Below are 19,879 nucleotides of genomic sequence, written 5' to 3' on the forward strand. Positions count from 1 at the left end.
TTACATAAAGAAGAAGAATAAAAATAGAACATAAGGAATAGAAATAACAGTAAAAACAGATAATTTTGCTATTTGGATTTAAAATGCATTAAAAGTCAGAATCATGATGATACATAAAAGATATAAAAATACATTAAAAATGAAATAAAAACAGGAAAAGAATTTAAAGAATAAAAAGATAATACGTATAAAATAAAGTGCAAACAGTTCGGACATAGCACAGTGCTCAATCAGCAAATGCATAGGTAAAAAGATGTGTTTTGAGTCTGGATTTGAATGTGGTTACTGTTGGAGCACACCTGATCTCTTCAGGAAGCTGGTTCCAGCTGCGGCTGGCGTAACAGCTAAAAGCAGACTCTCCCTGCTTTCAGTGAACCCTTGTTATTTTTAAGTGAGTTGATCCTGATGATCTGAGTGATCTGTTAGGTTTATATTCTATGAGCATATCTGCAATGTATTGAGGTCCTAGGCCATTGAGTGATTTATAAACAAGCAACAGTACTTTAAAATCAATTCTAAATGCAACTGGAAGCCAGTGCAAGGGCCTGAGGACTGGTGTGATGTGTTCATGTTTTCGGGTTCTGCTCAGAATCCTAGCAGCAGCGTTCTGTACGAGCTGCAGCTGTCTTATGGTCTTTTTGGGAAGACCAGTGAGGAGCCCATTACAATAATCCACCCTGCTGGTGATGAAAGCATGAACAAGTTTCTCTAAGTCTTGACTGGAGACAAAGCATCTAATTCTTGCAATATTTTTGAGATGATAATATGCTGATTTAGTTATTGTCTTTACATGGCTACTGAAACTCAGGTCTGACTCCAAAATCACACCAAGATTCCTGACTTGATTTTTAGTTGTTTGACCCCTAGAGTGAAGGTACATGTTCACTTTGAGAAATTCATCTTTGTTTCCAAACACAATGACTTCAGTTTTGTCTTTGTTTAACTGAAGGAAGTTTAGGCACATCCAATTTCATCAATGCACTGACACAGGGAGTCAATGGGGCTGTAGTCGTTAGGTGATAGGGCTAGGTAAATCTGGGTGTCATCTGCATAGCTGTGATATGCAATTTGGTTCTTTCTCATTATTTGGCTCAGTGGCAGCATATATAGGTTGAACAGGAGGGGTGCAAGTATTGAACCTTGAGGGACTCCGCATGTCATGGATGTTCACTCTGACTTATGGTCACTGATACTCACATAATAACCGCTCCCTTCTAAGTATGACCTGAACCATTTAAGGACCATCCCAGAAATCCCAACCCAGTTTTCGAGCCTGTCAAGAAGAATGTTGTGATCGACAGTGTCAAACGCAGCACTGAGGTCAAGTAGAACCAGCACTGATAATTTACCTGTATCTGTGTTTAGGCGAATATCATTTATTCGCCTAATTTCATTTATTCATTTATTCGCCTCGTTTGGTAAGCGTTACCAAACGAGTATGAGCTGAAGAAAGTGTCTCCATCCACATCCATCCATCAAAAACATATTCCACACGGCTCCTGGGGGGTTAAAAAAGGCCTTCCAAAGTGAACTGATGTGTTTGTATAAAAAAATCCATATTTAACAAGTTATGAAGTAAAATATCTAGCTTCCGCCAGACCACCTTCCATATTCAGCTTACAAAGAAAGTGTAAACTGGGCTGGCATCTTGGTTGAAGGCTCAGACATTGCAGCCATCTAGGCTGAGAGCTCAGGCGTGGCATGAGGTGAACAGGCACTGGCTTGGCAGACATGACGTGAACAGGCCTTGGCATGCAGTAAACGGTTACTTTGTTATTCTTATTATTAAGACAATACATAAAATAATATGTTTGAAATATCAAGGAGCACAATGAGCTTTTGTACAGCTAAAAATAACTGGATTGGATGACACAGGAAGCCAGACACATTCAATTTACAAATGGCTATGCCTGCTTTTATGTTCAAAATAAGGTGGATAGTGTTCGCTGTAAGCTGGTCCTGCAGCACATTATCAGAGTCCCTCCAAAACCCTTTACCTCCACAGCTGCAGCATCAGCATATCTTACATGCTCATAGCAGTGTGTCTGTACCTATTGGCAGTAGGAAGTCCATACATATTCTGCAGCAGCAGCAGCGTGCTTAGTAGATCTAGTCAGCTAAGACCAAATACATTAACATTGTTATATCCATTAACTGTTCCTAGAGTTGTCATGATTTAAAAGCTGGTATACAAATACTATATATACAAATATACAAATACTTTTGTTTTAAATTTTCAGGCACAGGATGAAACTATCGACAGGAATTCCATATATGCTAATGTCCTCACTGTGACCAACCAGGACAACAAGATCTCTGATGATTATAGTGTGTATGAGTTGATGACTCAGTTCGACCACAATACAGTGAAAGACTCAACTGAAGAAGACAACAATGAAAAAGGTTCAGATGTAGTATATGCTCAGGTCCACGTGATACTCAAAAAAACAAAAGCCATCAGTGATAAGTGTTGTGCCTGAGGACTTTTATGCTCAGGTGAAAAAATAATGTTTTATATCTCACAGCAAAAAAAAACATAAAAAAATGTTTATTAAAAAATGTATTTTTATGATATCTCTTTATAAAAAATAAAACAGCTAATTTTTTATTTTATTTTTTAAATGAAACAGCTACAATTACAAAAATGAGACAAAACAAAACAATTATGCTTGCTTTCAAATGTAAACTAGAATTATTGTTTCTAGTAACAATCTGAAATGATTTGTATATTAGATTTCTGTATGCTTATATATTGTTACCTGTCTTCTAATGTGAAAAAATATATTATTCTTTCAGCTTTATATTTTCTGATGAATAATGAATTTTTTATTAAAAAATAATGAGTGACTGCATTTCTTTTTTTGATTTGTTTTTTAAATAATAATGCCTATTTTTCTGTTATTTTGTTGCAAAAATGTACATGCAACATTTTAACTTTTAAAAAATGTCTCTACAATATTCCAAAATAAATTAATAATAAAAGGGCAGTACTGATTTGCGGTTGATTTATACATTTGTATAACTGAACGAGGTTTGAGGACTAGGAAACATTTGCGCAGCACACTTGAGAGTCACTACCTTATCACAGTTGTCTTTTGTGAAATGAATTAAGGTAACTGGTTCATAAGGGAAAAGAGTAGCCACAAGGTCAAGTTAGGAATAAATAATGACTGGAATTTCATTTTTTGTGTTGAACTATTCCTTTACAGTCACATATGTTCTATTGTTGTGGCGATATGACTATAACTAAATTTTGGCATGTCTTCAGGCCAGAGCACTTATCAAACGTGAAGTTTGAGGCAGATTGGACATCATATGCTCAAGTTACAACAACTTTCTATTTCACGATGATATGAGTATGCTTTAACACTCAGCTGTTTTAGAATGTTTCTAGCATGTTTAGTACTCAATTGCATATTTTAGTATGTTGCTAGTAGTGCATTGCAGTATTAAACATGTCACTTCCTGTTGCCAGTGGGTGGCGCTATTACTGTAAATGAATATTGCCATGTAGATGTGTTCAGTGCAGGACTCTGGATGCTGAAATTCAAGTGATAGGGAATAAACACAGCTTACAGTTATTTAGCTCCATCACATGAGGCATGTTAATTAATTATTTTTATTTCAAAAAGTAACATATTAATACATATTTTTACCTTGCATGTACAACTCAGAAAATTGCTTCACTGATTCATACATAATGTATTTGTATATGTCAATTTGTGCTGCAGGTCTCTTCTTGGCCACTAATATTCAGTTAATGATCTGATTACGTAAAATACCACAACTTCGCATTTAAATTCAGTTTCACTCTTGTAGTATTTAATTATAATTCAAGACAGGGTGGACCCATGATTGCTGGCTGTGTTGAAAGAGTTTGTGCTTCTGTTTTAGTATTTGGTAAATTTAGCCTTGCTTTAATTGTATAATGGTGTAGTTCTGGGGGTTTTGCAGCACGGTAGCTACAGAAAAATAAGCACAGAAGTCTCTCTGTCGTGAGTGCTATAGATTCTGCCATAATAAAGACCTATAGATGTGGTCAGTGCTATACTGTACATTTGAATTTTGAAGAGTACACTTATGAATAGCAAAATGACATTAAATTTCATTAAATTAATTTGGTTTTCCATCATTTCTATGCTCACAGTTCATATTTTTATTGTTTTTATTATTATTTTAATGTTCACATTTTTCAGAAGACTCTGGTTCATATCTGTATAATTACTAATATGATCAAAATTTTGCTAAAATATTTAGTGATTTTTATAAAGTAAACATAACATTTACAGGACTGAAGCTTAGGTTTACTTGATCATCTATACATAATTATTATTAAATCAATTCTGATGATCAAATATGATACATCAGGCATTTGAGGAACAAAATAAAAACTACAGATTTTTGATCATAAAACTAAGCATTTAAATATCTTTTTCAGACATTATTGAGAGATACAGAGTGACAACTGATATTTTTCTGCATTATATGTAGTCTGTTGCAATCTTAAAGGGGGGGTATAATGCTATTTCCTGTATTCTGACTTATTTACACTGTTAAAGAGTTGGATTCTCATGCTAAACATGGCCAAAGTTTCAAAACACGAGTTGGATGTGTGACGGAGTCTTTCTGTGCCAAAAATACTCTTCCAAATCCTCATAAACTTCATGGTCTTTTTTTCAAGTATGTGCCTGTGTGACATCAGAAAGGTCTAAATTCCTTGTACGGGCACTTCTCCCGGAAGAGCGCGTGCGCACACGTCGACCGGAGCGAGAAAGCAAGAGCGTTCGGCTTTACGGAAGTCGTCGGCAGCGCTGCACAGGTCACAGGACTTCACGAAATCAACAATGTCAACAAAGAAGTGTGTTTTTGGTTGTGAGGGAAAGATAACCTTGCTTCCCAAAGAACCCCGTGTACGTGGAGCTAAGAGTTTTGTGCTCATGCATTACATTAATTTGCTTTTGATATTTGTTATTATAATAACCATAGAAACTGATAGTCGCAATCACTTTTTTATTGGTTAAAATGAATATAGAATATCCTGTGTTTTTCCGTGGCTGCTCGAGCCTTTAGGATCAGCGCTTATGGTTTCATAAACAAGGCCCAGTTCTAAGCTGGATTTACAGATTGTTTGAAACTGAAAGATGGAGCGGTCACAGCGGTAATGATTCCGGTCATGAGCAGTTGGTGAGTAAAATTGCTTCAAATGTCTGTTTTGTTGGCAATAGGCGCCTGAGTGCATATAATGTAAACAACACGAACATAGTGAATTCATAAATTCATTATTCATCATTCACTATACGCTATATTCATTATAGTGATTCAAAAGTTATCCAGGGATAATGTGATGGTGTATTGTGTGTGTGTGTTTAAATACAGTTGTTTAGCTGACCATTTATGGCTTGCAGACAATCGCTACACAAAAGCTGCGCGTGCTCGTCACTCTTTAGCTCCGCTCACACGGCACGCCTCAAGACGCTTGGTTGTTTTCGGAAATACTTGGTACAGCGTATGTATCTTTTATAAATATGATAAAACTAAAGACATTTTTTTGGAGATATGAAGGATGCACTACTAGGTACTCAAGATTAACATGAGATTGGCAGAAACTGTGTGTGATCCCCCCCTTTAAGTAGTTGGTTATAAAAAATAATGTTATTAAATCTCATTGATTTACATAACCAGCTACCAGAATTTCATCTTACTTTTTGGCCATATAAAAAACAACATCTGCACAAAATTGCATGATTTTGATCAGTTTGGGCCTCTGAATATTTTTTTTTTTTCCTTAAGCCTGAGCTTCATAGTATCACAATTTATGGACCATAAAAGCCTGATGTATCAAATATGATATGAAACATAAAACACATAACTTTTTACAGTTTCAACTGTACCATTTTTTTTTTTAAAAAATTAAAAAGATTTTTGTGTCAGGTTTTATAAGGTTAACTAAGATCCACATTCAGTGTTTTATCACTGAAGAGTATTTGTGTTCATTTTGTAAAATTCACATTTACAATGAATCTTGTGTGACAATGTCCAGTTCAAAACAGAACGAAATTTATGGCATAATCTATAAGGTATAAAACACTTGTGGTATCATTATATTATTTGTTTATAGTTTATTGAAACCGTTGTGATGTAAGAAAACCGACTGACGCACATAACAAAGTTTGTTTTAGAGTTATATTTATTCAGTCAGCTCAGGTAAAAACATACACATTCATTGACTGAGACTCTTTGGTACTCTTTGGTCCAGATTCTTCAACCCTAGCTCAACCCAAATCATGTCAATCATATTACAACCTGAATCACCAACACAAGGCAAATTCTTTGGAAATAAAAATTATTTAAGTACAAATGATGATATTGGTGCTTATAATAGGTAGTGTACTCATAAACTATACATTTTTTAAGATGTTTTGTTTTAAATTCATCATGTGGTCTTGTCTGAACTGAAAATAATCTAAAATGGCATTTTGCTAGATAGCTTGTAAACATTAAATAGAGTTTTTTAGCTTTTACTTTAAGATAAAACAAGGCACTTGGAATTGGTACCACTGATGGCATCTAGTGAACGTTTTGGTTTTGTGTTTCTCAGATGCAGTGTCCACTGCAGTGCAACAGTTAGTCACATTAAAACAGTTACTTCCACCTCAACCAATCTTATTCCTCACATTTACTCAACATCAATGTAATGTAGCGTCGTCTGTTCAATCCCTAACTCTCTCCTCCAGCGCCCTCAGCTCTCCTTCCACTTGTGCAGGTAGATCAGCTCCAACCTGCTGGGTGAAGTAGGTCCGAAGCTCCTGTGTTTCCTTTTGCCAGAAGGGTTTGGGCAGGTCAAAGAGGGCACCCATATCGATGTTCCCACCCAGGCCTTCTGTGTTTATGGCACCCTTTTGTGGAATCCATCCCACAATGCTCTTGGTGGCAGCCTCTTCTTCACTGGTACGGCCACATCGTTTGAAGATCCACTCGAGGACACGGGCATTCTCTCCAAACCCTGGCCACAGGAAAGAGCCGGTCTTCTGATCTTTCCGGAACCAGTTGACATGGAAGATCTTAGGAAGCTGGGTCGGGCCTTTGCGCTTCTCCATACTCAGCCAGTGGGCCAGATAGTCGCCGAAGTTGTAGCCGAAGAAAGGACGCATTGCGAAGGGGTCATGCATGATTACTTTACCTAAGGAAAATGAGCCATATATATAGTCATTTATGAAAAATAACAGTTTTGTTCAGTTTTTCACTAAGTATTTAAACTGTAGTGTACCATTTGTGTCCCCCTCTATTTATCATATGGAGAAATTAAAGTTTGTACCTTTATGTTCCGCAGCGGCCGTGGATTCAGATCTCATGGCTGCACCCACAAACACACCATGGCGCCAGTTAAATGACTCATACACCAAAGGCACACCTGGGACAAAAGACAGGTAGATATTATGTATAACATAAAAATGTTTTTGAAAGAAGTCTATTATGCATTTATTTGAAAAATAATTGTTCTATTTTGTTTAAATATTTTAAAATGTAATTCATTTTTGTGATGCAAAGTTGAATTTTCAGCATCCATTACTTCAGTGGACACCACTGGCCTCACTAACACCTCTTCCAGCAGCAACCTAGTTTTCCCAGGAGGTGTCCCATCCAGGTACTGACCAGGCTCAACCCTGCTTAGCTTCAGAGGGTGATCAGACTAGAGCTGCAGAGTGATAGCTGCTGGCTCTTTTACAAGTTCGCCTGCCCATTCAATCTTAATTGTTAATAGTACTCAAACTTGGCTTGCTGTCCTCGAAGGAGGCTCAAACACGAGGCTAAACCCTCCTATAACAGTACTGTGCAGAGAGAGAATTAGAGAAATAGAGGAGGAGAGATGCTGGAAGAATTGTTGCTGGGATGACACAGTGACTGCTGCTTATATACACTCGTAATGATGATTGACAGGACTGAATGTTTAGGCTCCTCCCGAACCTACGTTTGGAACTACTTAAATGGTACTATATGGTATAACGATATCTTGGTATAAAGGTTTTGATTCAGTGACACCCACCTTCTGGTCTTCTGCCACCAAATACAATGGCATCAATAGGGACGCCCTCATCACTCTCCCAGAGTGGGTCTATGATAGGGCACTGGCCAGCAGGGGCACAAAACCTGGAGTTCGGGTGAGCGCACAGTGTAGAATCACCTGAAAAACAAAAGAAGAATTAAAAGTTATATTTAGTGATGGGCAGATTGAGGCTTCCTGAAACACTGAAACAGTTGAAGCAAATCTGCCGTAATGTGTCGAGGCTTTGAAACAATCTGGCACCCGTCTCCACGGTGACCCCTAGTGGTCAGAACAGTGTAAATGCAGCCAAACATGCATAAAAACAGCTTTTACAAATTTATTGCAAATGTATTATTGAAAGTAAAATCTATAAAATGCAATTAACTAATCTAATAAGATTAAATATAGAGTGTCTGTATAATATGTGTTCTTTTATAAATTTTCAGGGCTTGTTTTGTTTGTTCCATGGCTCAAGCTAAACAGTCTAATAAGAGATTAATAACTACTATTATTTATTTTACTAATACTAATGTCTAATTAAAACATCTACAAATGTATAAAACTAATCAGAGATCAGGTAAAACCCATAGACACTTGTTCAATGGAGATCTCACAGAGATCATTGCCCTCTACTGGTGAACCAATGAAATTTCGAACTGTTTCAAAACATTTCATAACAGTAATGACATAAGGAAGCCCATGTGACTTTGGCAGTTTGATACACAATCTGAATCACTGATTCGAAACAAAAGATTCATTAATCTTTGAATCTTTATGAAGCAGTGTTTTGAACTTGCCCATCACTAGATATATATTTTTATATAAAATCATATATATGTGTGTTTTTATATCAATTCTTATATTTATAAATTCTCTTTATATATTAATTAATGTTTCTTAAGAATTTTTAGATGTGTTGTAAAAAATGCCTTTACTAATAAATGGTCTTACCATACTTCCAAGATTTCCCGTGCCAGTCTGTGAGTTTGATTCCTGGTGCAGGTGGATCCAGACCCTCCCACCAAACACCCCCATCACTGGTCTCTCCTACGTTAGTGAACACTGTGTTACTGGAGATGGTTGCCATGGCATGAGGGTTGGTCTTAAGGGACGTCCCCGGGGCAACTCCAAAGAAACCATTCTCTGGATTAATAGCTCTGAGTTTACCTGGTGAAGAGAGTCAAAATACACCACCGTTTGTATTGAAAACATTTATTTATAATCATAAACATCAATATTCCCATCAACAGATTCCTCACGTTATACATTAATACACTATACTGTAAACCTGTCCCTGAGCAACTGTTTTTTATAGTTTTTTGTTTGCTGAACCATGCAATTATTTCTATTTTAATTAATTCTCTCTTTGCTGCCCAATAAAAGTGCTAAAATAAGAGATATGGTGTCATTTTCTGGCTGCCTGTAAACCCACACTTGTGTCAATAATTGCATATGCTGTCTAGGACAAGTCATATTTCTCACCCTGACTGTCAAATTTCATCCAGGCGATGTCATCGCCCACACACTCAACCTTCCAGCCTGGCAGTGCTGGTTTCATCATGGCCAGGTTAGTTTTCCCACAAGCGCTCGGGAACGCTGCTGCAATGTACCGTTTTACTCCTTGAGGATTTGTGATTCCGAGAATCTGGAGGGAAGAGAAACAGTGACGAGTATCAACATCATGTTTTATAAATGAATACTCCAGCTAAGAGAGTAGTACATCAGTAAGATGATTGTTGTACACTCGCAAACAAGATCCAGGATTTTGTATGGTTTTCCATCATACCAGCATGTGTTCGGCCAACCAGCCTTCGTCTTTGGCGATGCGTGAGGCGATACGAAGAGCAAAGCACTTCTTTCCAAGGAGCGAGTTTCCACCGTAACCACTGCCGAAGGATAAGATCTGCCTGGTGTCTGGGAGATGTGAGATCAACACCTTCTCTGGGTTACAAGGCCAGCTGTTTACTAAAGGAGCTGTACGGGAAGAACAGAGAAAGCGATATAGATAAGAAAAATAAACATGTGTATATTTTATATATATTATATATATATATATATATATATAGATATATACAGCTCTGGAAAAAATTAAGAGACCACTCCATGTTCAGAAATCAATGTTAAGTGGTCTCTTAATTTTTTCCAGAGCTATATATATATATATATATATATATATATATATATATATATATATATATATATATATATATATATATATATATATATATATATATATATATATATATATATATATATATATATATATATATATATAGTCCAAAAGTTTGGAACCACTAAGATTTTTAATGTTTTTATAAGAAGTTTCGTCTGCTCACCAAGGCTACATTTATTTAATTAAAAATACAGTTAAAAACAGTAATATTGTGAAATATTATTACAATTTAAAATAACTGTGTACTATTTAAATATATTTCACAAAGTAATTTATTCCTGTGATGCAAAGCTGAATTTTCAGCATCGTTACTCCAGTCTTCAGTGTCACATGATCCTTCAGAAATCATTCTAATATGCTGATCTGCTGCTCAAGAAACATTTAATGTGTACAATTGTACAAAATATTTGTGTACAATATTTTTTTTCAGGATTATTTGATGAATAGAAAGTTCAAAAGAACAGTGTTTATATATATATATATATATATATGTATATCAAAGAATCCTGAAAAAAAACGTATCTTGGTTTCTACAAAAATATTAAGCAGCACAAACTGATAATTTAAACTGATAATAATAAGAAATGTTATTTGAGAACCAACTCAGCATATTAGACTGATTTCTGAAGGATCATATTTTAAAATATATTAAAAGAGTAACCTGTTATTTTAAAACTTTTTTTTTACTTATTATTGATCAAATAAATACAGCCTTTGTGAGCATAAGAGACTTCTTACAAAAAAAAATTAAAAAGTCTTAACAACCTCAGACTTTTGAAAGGTTGTGTAAATAGCCAAATAATATCATAAATAATGTAAAAAAAAAAAAAAAAAAAAAAAGACAAAATAGATAATTTGAAGGAATTGGTGAAATTTAAAGTTTCATTTGATGGACCGAATCACATTTACATTTAATCTGACATTAAAATAAAGCAGTTAAGATACCTTTCAGTGGTAAAGGTCGGCCCAAAGAGTGCTGGCAGCGCACAAACTCCGCCCCCTCTGCTAGTTTCTCCAGCACAGGTGTCCCCATGCGTGTCATGATGCCCATGCTAGCCACCACATATGGAGAATCTGTCACCTGAACACCAAACTTAGCAAGAGAAGAGTTCACGGGGCCCATACTGAAGGGAATCACGTACATAGTGCGTCCTACAGAGGGACAGAAAGTAAGAAATATTCAGATTTTTTAGGCATTACAAAAGTTTCTTCCTAGTCTATCCTACATGACCATGAGGACTGATGAACAACATTTGGATTTTAAATAAATATTCCAGGTTGAATACCAAGGAAGCTCAACTGATGGGATTTTGTGCATGAGTTTTACAAAATGAAAAGTTATTCTTTTCAGTTCAAACATGCCTCCTTTTAGTCAGGATTGTTATATATAATGTTTATATATAATATTTGCTTGATGCAATTTACACTGCCCTATTGCTGGCCATGAAAGGCAGGTGCCGCAGCAAACTGAATTTGATTTAAGAGAGCTCTGGTTTGTGTACATTTACTATTGATCATGGCAGCAGTAATTCATCATATGATGATCAAATAATAGAGCATTATAACCGGGCATATATCCAGGCAAACAATATAGACGAGTGCACTTTCAGTATTTTAAAGAGCTGATTCAGATGCCTGGATCATTATTATTGCATGTTTTCATTGATTCTTGTCCTTGTTTTATTAAATAACTTATCAATATTTTTTTATAATATTATATAATAATAATTTAATATTAACTAACCTAACTATTTGCCAGGTTTCAGTTATTGATCAGTAGTTTGGGTAACACACACACCTGCCATGCAGCCAGGAAAGCGGTCCTCTCTGGCCTTCTGGAAGTCTCCCTCACTCATCCAGCTGCCCAGCTGGGACTTAGCACCTCCGGCGGGGATGGGGATAGTGTCTCTTTGGCTCTTCGTGACGATCACTGTCTTACTTTCCACACGAGCCACATCTTTAGGGTCAGTACGTGCCAGCCAGCTGCACACAGAAAAGATTAAGAATCAGCAGAAATATAAATCAGGATTAAGTTATGTCAGACCATTCATATTATCATCAGTATTTCTTAAAGAGCCCCTATTATGTTATTCTAAAGGTCTTAATTTTGTTTTGGAGGTCTCCAACAATAAGTTTACATACATTCAATGTCAAAAAAACACTTTTTTTCATAATATGCATAGCAGCATTGCCTCTTTTTTCACAGTGTCTGAAAAGGATTCAGTCTCTCTAAACCCCTCCTTTCCGAGAACTGTTTATAGTGTGTGTCAGAGACAAACCACCCTTTACCACATCTTAATTTCAGCTCTGGAGGCTTCCTCAGCACTTGTTTACACAGTGATATGAAAAACAATGATGGCATCGGATTAACCATATCAATTGGAGCCCGAATCCTCATCCTTTGGAAGTACATGCAAAGTGGGTTTGCTTTCGCTGTACTGAAAAAAAACATCTTCTTGACATGTCGACAACATGGACCAAACTCTTCCAGGCCTCAGCTAAAACTACCGTGTTTGTGGGTCAAAGTAGACGTTCGCAGCCAGTGAAGACCATAGGTGGGCATTACGTACGTAGATTCGTGCAGGAAGTAAGACTAGAATTACTGATGACTCGTTTTAGGCAGGTCAGAATTGCTTCTTTCTTTTGGAAGACAATAACTCCATTTGTCATGCACTTTAATCTTTTGAAACTTTGCAAACTTCACACAACATGAAAGCAGTGTTGCCAATTTGTTGCCAAATTTAGCTACTCTCTAATAGTTGCTGCGACTTTTATTAATGTTTTGCGACAAGGAGCTATAATTGGCTATATTCAAATCAAATTAGCAATTTTTGGCTATTCTTTATTTTGAGCAGTTAAACTCTCTGACAGGTTGGTCACACCCACATCCTTTTAATTTTGATGATCTGTTAGTATAATGTTCAACAGAGCTTGGCAGACATAATTATTTAACAGATTATAATGTTATTTGTTCTTTTTATAATTCATTCATTCATTCAAAAAAATAATAATTATATATATATATATATATATATATATATATATATATACAGTACAGTCCACTACGATTTTTAATGTTTTTAAAAGAAGTTTCATCTGCTCACCAAGGCTACATTTATTTAATTAAAAATACAGTAAAAAACAGTAATATTGTGAAATATTATTACAATTTAAAATATTTGTGTACTATTTAAATATATTTCACAAAGTAATTTATTCCTGTGATGCAAAGCTGAATTTTCAGCATCGTTACTCCAGTCTTCAGTGTCACATGATCCTTCAGAAATCATTCTAATATGCTGATCTGCTGCTCAAGAAACATTTATGATTATTTTCAATGTTGAAAACAGTTGTGTACTTTTTTTTCAGGATTCCTTGATGAATAGAAAGTTCAAAAGAACAGCATTTATCTGAAATACAAGGCTTCTGTAGCATTATACACTACCGTTCAAAAGTTTGGGGTCAGTAAGAATTTTTATTTTTATTTTTTTGAAAAGAAATGAAAGAAATGAATACTTTTATTCAGCAAGGATGCATTAAATCAATCAAACGTGGCAGTAAAGACATTTATAATGTTACAAAAGATTAGATTTCAGATAAACACTGTTCTTTTGAACTTTCTATTCATCAAATAATCCTGAAAAAAAATATTGTACACAAATATTTTGTACAATTGTACACATTAAATGTTTCTTGAGCAGCAGATCAGCATATTAGAATGATTTCTGAAGGATCATGTAACACTGAAGACTGGAGTAATGATGCTGAAAATTCAGCTTTGCATCACAGGAATAAATTACTTTGTGAAATATATTCAAATAGAAAACAGTTATTTTAAATTGTAATAATATTTCACAATATTTCTGTTTTTACTGTATTTTTAATTAAATAAATGTAGCCTTGGTGAGCAGACGAAACTTCTTTTAAAAACATAAAAAATCTTAGTGGTTCCAAACTTTTGGACTGTACTGATATATATATATATATATATATACACACACAATGTTACAATGTTTTGTACTTTATTTTCATATTTGTTTACTTTTTGTGAAAAATGGAGACTTTTGAGAGTAATCCTAGAGATTTTCAGAGAGGGGTTTAGCAACACTGCATGAATGGTAGTATCCGGAAATAAAATGATAGGGGCACTTTAAAATACTTATACAATATGATAAATGAAAAACAGCTTACCAGTTTTCATATTTGCTGAGTTTCTTTACCATGCCCTCTTTCTCGAGGTTGGCCAGGATGTCTGCCGTCTCCTCTAGTGTGCCTGTGACCACGTGCACTTTAGCAGGTTTGCACTCAGCCACTGCGCCAGACACAAAGTCAGCCACTGACGAGGGCAGAGAGGGAATGGAGGCGAGGGACCGCGCTCCCACTGAAGCTGTACTGATGGCATTTCGCCTACATGGACACACACACACAAACATTAGTACAACAAACTAAAGATTAATGACATAAGCATGGATCAGCCTACAACACACTTCATTCTTAGTTAGTTTTACACATTTTATATGCACACACACAACACACCATACAAAACTGAAAATTATAATTATATTATGAACAGTTAGTGTTGATATACAGTCAAACAACATTGACTTTTCACTGTATGTCTGTAAGACTGCTTGTCTGTTTGCACGTACCAGAAAGACAAGTCAGTTTGTGCTTTAGTGGTGTTATTCAGCAATTTCTGTAAGTTACATCAATATGCCAGTAGGTGGCAACAAATGTGAGTCATTTGAATCATTCACTCAACTGTTTCGTTCAAAACATTGATTCATTTAAAAACAAAAAGGACAGGTAAACAAATACCCTACAATAAAACAAAGATGCAAATGAACAAAACAGTGTTTTTTAGGTAGATCTAACAGGAGTTTACAGGTACAGAAATTTAATATAGTAATAAAAAATGTAAAATAACACTGCATAGTTTTCGTTGTGTAAATTAAATATAGATTGATCCTTATTAAAGTTACAAAAGTTATTCAGTCAACAGTAGTGAGTGATTTTTTTCTGTCTTTTGTTGTTTGATTAACATTAAAAACACAAACACATTCAGCAGCAGGAATATTAGGCTGCTGTCACTTTAAGACTAATGCATGGATCCAATATACTGATACTATAAACATGCATTGTCTTTCTCGACAGTTTACATTCACTTAAGGCATAACCGACTATTTTACTAAGATACTCACGAAAACTGTAATTTTTACATAATTTTGTGTGAATTTACCTTTTCAACAATAACAAATGCAGTAAACGTTAAAACTATTTGTGCAATTTTGTGCTCTTTTGTTAATAATAAGGTGGCTAATCTAAAAAAACCCCTCTATACTCCAGATTCAAGTAGAACATTTCTAAACCCAACTCAATTTAAAGTCTAAGCTAAACACTGTAGATAATGTACTGTATAATGGATATATGTGATCCATGGAAATACGTGAGACATGTTACATTAATGAATGAACATTCTTTTAAGCTGACAGTATGTCAGTATGAATATTGCATCATAATTGCTAAATGTACTTTAACACAGATCTTTGACCGAAACTGTAAGATAAGTGATTTAGAAGCTGTAAGACTAATTAGTGGTGTCCTTTGGAATGAAGTACACTACATTCTGCACAACTGGTTAAAAGTTAGCAGCAAAATTTACAATATTAAGTGGCTTAGGTTCTCAAGGAACACACAGTCTAATAAAATGAATACCTTGAATGTCAATGCATCTACTAAATGCATAAATGTACAGTAAATTGAATAAAATGAAACAGAGAAGAGGCAGTAAAAGGGAGGAAAGAGGAGGACATTCTTTTTCAATCTTACAATTGCGTGTTTATATTTCACAATTCAGACTTTATAACTTGCAATTCTGACTTTTTTTGACCAACTTTTTATGAAGTGTCTTTAACTACTATGTACCAACATTTAAATTAATCATTTGATACAATGAACTTATTGTGTACATACATATTTTTCATTGTACTTATATATATATATATATATATATATATATATATATATATATATATATATATATATATATATATATATAAACGCATTTAATTACATCTGTAATTTCTATAATTACATCAATAATTACAGTTGACCATCCCTTACCACTTAACCTACCCTTAAACCTACTCATACCACAAAACCTGTCCTAACCTTACCCGTATTTCATCTCAGTAGTCTATTGCAGTACAACATTAGCACAATAAGTTCATTATAACTAACAATTTTTTATATGTTGTAGTTCAAGAAGACACCAAATATATAGTCTGACCTGAGATATTAAACTTGCAATTTGGAGAAGAAAGCCTGAATTGTAAAATGTAACCTAGCAATTGCAAGAAAAAAGTCTGAACTGTGAGATAAAAAGTTGCAATTACCTTTAATTTTTAATTCCGTGGCCCAAACAAACTTTCATTAAAAAAGATAGTTAAGGAAGAGAAAATACACAGTGAGCAAAGACAAAAAATAAAGGTTTCATGCCAGAGTAGGGCTGAATTTTGTCTTTTCCACTCAATCCTCTGCTTTCTGAACTTACATAGGGGTCAAAAGCAAGCCTGTCATTCTTTAACAGCGTTAGCGAACTGACCATTCAAGGCGGCACGTGACTGCAAGGCCTGGTGTATATAATTAAAAGGATGTCTGAAGGATACGAAGAGGTGGGTTTCTTTTCTTTTACCCTTTCATTCTGTTCAGCCCAACCCCCCACCCCAATTGCAACACTCTCTACCCCAGAATTCCCTTCTATTGTTTTCCAAAGCCATAAAATGTATAAAAACTTCACTAGAACAAAGTCTCTAAGTCCATCACAGTTTTGACCCCCGTGATTCCTCACGTTCATCAATAACCACTGAGCTTTACACATCAATTATCATAGGCAGTTACACACACCCCTATGTGAACCAACCAATCAGATGGCCTCCTTTGCATTCACTCCCCTCCCCTCCCCTCAGAGCCTGGTTAAACAGGGTATGGCCACTCCAAGCACATTATGTTCATGCATAAACACATAACACACGTAAAAATTTCAGAAATGTGTGCAATAGTAGATTGGGCCAAAATGGTGCTTTTCTGTCTAAACCATATGCATGCATTAAGCCTATACCTCAAGGGTGTTTCAAAGCACAAAATAACCTGTTAAACAAGTTAACAGAATTGTTCACTCAAAATACACACATATACGTCATTAACAATCAGTTCCCGGTATCATGCATCTGTAGGGTAAAGTTTAGCTAGATAGAGACTTTCACACTGGGCATATTTACTTGAAGTCCTGTGCTGATGTAATCATTCATTCTGTTGAGAGATTCAGAGTACATACAGATGCAAAAATCTAAAATCATTAGTTCAACATTATTCATTATTTTGGCTTTGAAAGAGATATTATTGATGATTCCATATTACAGACTCACAAATGCTTGCTGTGACTATTGTGTGGTCAAAGCTGATATTTACTTGCTTATTCATAACCTGCTTTTTTAGAATTATACACACTGAGTCATAAAAAAGCCAGTTCTCTACGTGACTTACGTTTCTGCATTCCTGTACGTGCCACACTCAATATAACACCAGTTTCTGTATAATAGTGAGATGGAATATGTGGCAAATGTCATTATTAGGCAATACCAGACTTCATGACTTTGGAGAATTATAATGTACTCTGTATTTCTACATAACTATATCAAAGATTATTCTGAATTATAACAGTAGTTTTTAGTACCCCCACTAAAACAGAGGAGTTGACACTGTAATTGTACAGGGTGTTAACAAATGTTTTATAGACCAGTTCAGGTTTAGTTAAATACTATCTACCCTCACAAGAAACTATACAACAAGGATGTTTACCCAGGAAAGACAGGGATGTGATGAATGCATAATGAATATTTTGAGACAGCAAAAACAAAAAAACAAAGTATATCTAGACCTTTCATTCTGTTTTTCTGTTTATATATATATATATATATATATATATATATATATATATATATATATATATATAAAGCTGCAAAACATATTATAAAAGACACTCACCTCCTCAGTACTCCAAGCAACAAGCAGGACATCTTTGGTGCAAGTAAAATTGGTGGAGTAAACAATAAAATAAAGCAATATGAGAGGGGTGGCTTGTTCCTCTTCAATCCTGTGCACCTCTCATATCACACTGAAGAGAGTAATAATCCAGCTCTTGAGGTAGAGGAGAGTAAATCAAGACCCTTGCACTTTAACACGTGTAACTTATCACCAGCTGATCCCACCCTCAACTCAGATCCTGTACTAATAATGCGAGCCAGCCTGAGATGTTTCAGTAATAAATAAAGCTTTGCGCTGACAAGCTTCCTAGTCGATTAACATATTTTTAATATGTTATTATAGCCTAATATTTTAATAAAGTGATAATAAGCGTGCGCTTCCAATAAAACACGACAAAGTGGGAAAACTAGCTGTTGCATTTCAGTCAAAAAGTTGCTTCTGAATCATTGAAGTCGTTTAAGTCAATCAAATACAGTGAATCGCGAGGACTGTATTTCAGTTCGCCGGCTGATGCAAGCACGCACTGGTTCCTGTCTCCGATTCCGCAAAGGACTCGTTGTGCCCGTTGTGCCCCGTCCCGCGTTCCTGCTCAGTACCGGCTGTATAAAGATGTGTAGAAGTGAATCTTATTTTTAAAGCGTCTTTATCGAGTTCTGAGGTCACGTGAGCGTCGTCGAGATTTTCTTAGTGTCATGTCAGCAGTTGTTGATAAAAGTTGAGTGTTGTTCAGTGGACATTGTAAGGCGGAAGCTTATGGGGCTCCTTGTGACGTCGCTTCATTCATCATCACAGTTGTGAGTGTAGGGCTGGAGACACATATGCCATATGTAAATGTTAAAATGGGGGAAGTAAGCCAATAATCCCTAAAAACAATATTGCTTTTAAAAAAAATTAGAAAGCTATAGGCTACTTATTTATTCTGTTGTAGCCTTACCCCCTATTTGTAAAACTCTAAAAACAATAACTAATGTGCCTTTAAAAAATACATTTCAATGGTCATGGAGAGTAGGCTAATTAGCTTGTAACTACCTGAAATAATATAGAATAAATAATAATGTGCCTTATCTTTGTGTCTGGATATTTTGCATTCAGTGTTTAGTAACTTTTGGTTTTTATTCGAATTAGAAGGTTTTTTTTGTTTGTTTGTTTTGTTTTTGTTTGTTTTTTTGTTTTTTTTGGTTAGGGCCACATTTAAAGGGTTAGTTAGTTCACCCGAAAATTCATCTCCGGAACACAAATTAAAATAAAAACATATTTAAAACAGTTCATGTGACTACAGTGATTCAACCTTAATGTTATGAAAAGACAAGGTTATTTTTTATGCGAAAAAAAAAAAAAATGTTCAACAATATCTAGTGACGGGCGAAGCTTTATGAATCTTTTGTTCCGAATCAGTGGTTCAGAGCGTGTATCAAACTGCCAAAGTCACGCCCCCAGTGGTGAACCATTCAAATTTCGAAACATTTCAAAACGCTTATGAAGCCTCGTTTACTGAAATCACGTGACTTTGGTAGTTTGATACACTCCAAACCACTGATTCAAAACAAAAGATTTGTAAAGCTTCAAAGCTATGAAGCAGTGCTTTGAAATCACCCATCACTACATTGATGAATAAA

The 19,879-nt window shown here is 35.2% G+C and overlaps 1 protein-coding gene across 1 annotated transcript; it reads right to left on the reverse strand.

Moving 5' to 3' along the window:
• Positions 1–6,170: 6,170 nt before the first annotated feature.
• On the reverse strand, positions 6,171–19,010 carry pck2 (phosphoenolpyruvate carboxykinase 2 (mitochondrial)). The gene is made up of 10 exons (XM_067377397.1): positions 18,264–19,010; positions 14,409–14,624; positions 12,016–12,200; positions 11,163–11,369; positions 9,831–10,018; positions 9,527–9,689; positions 8,996–9,211; positions 8,045–8,182; positions 7,316–7,411; positions 6,171–7,180 (listed from the first exon to the last, which is right to left on the reverse strand). Exons 1-10 carry the CDS (start codon positions 18,293–18,295, stop codon positions 6,711–6,713), a joined length of 1,911 nt encoding a protein of 636 aa, XP_067233498.1. The 5' UTR covers positions 18,296–19,010; the 3' UTR covers positions 6,171–6,710.
• Positions 19,011–19,879: the final 869 nt, after the last annotated feature.

The sequence above is a fragment of the Chanodichthys erythropterus genome, chromosome 23, assembly GCF_024489055.1.
Source record: "Chanodichthys erythropterus isolate Z2021 chromosome 23, ASM2448905v1, whole genome shotgun sequence".
Taxonomy (NCBI): Eukaryota; Metazoa; Chordata; class Actinopteri; order Cypriniformes; family Xenocyprididae; genus Chanodichthys; species Chanodichthys erythropterus.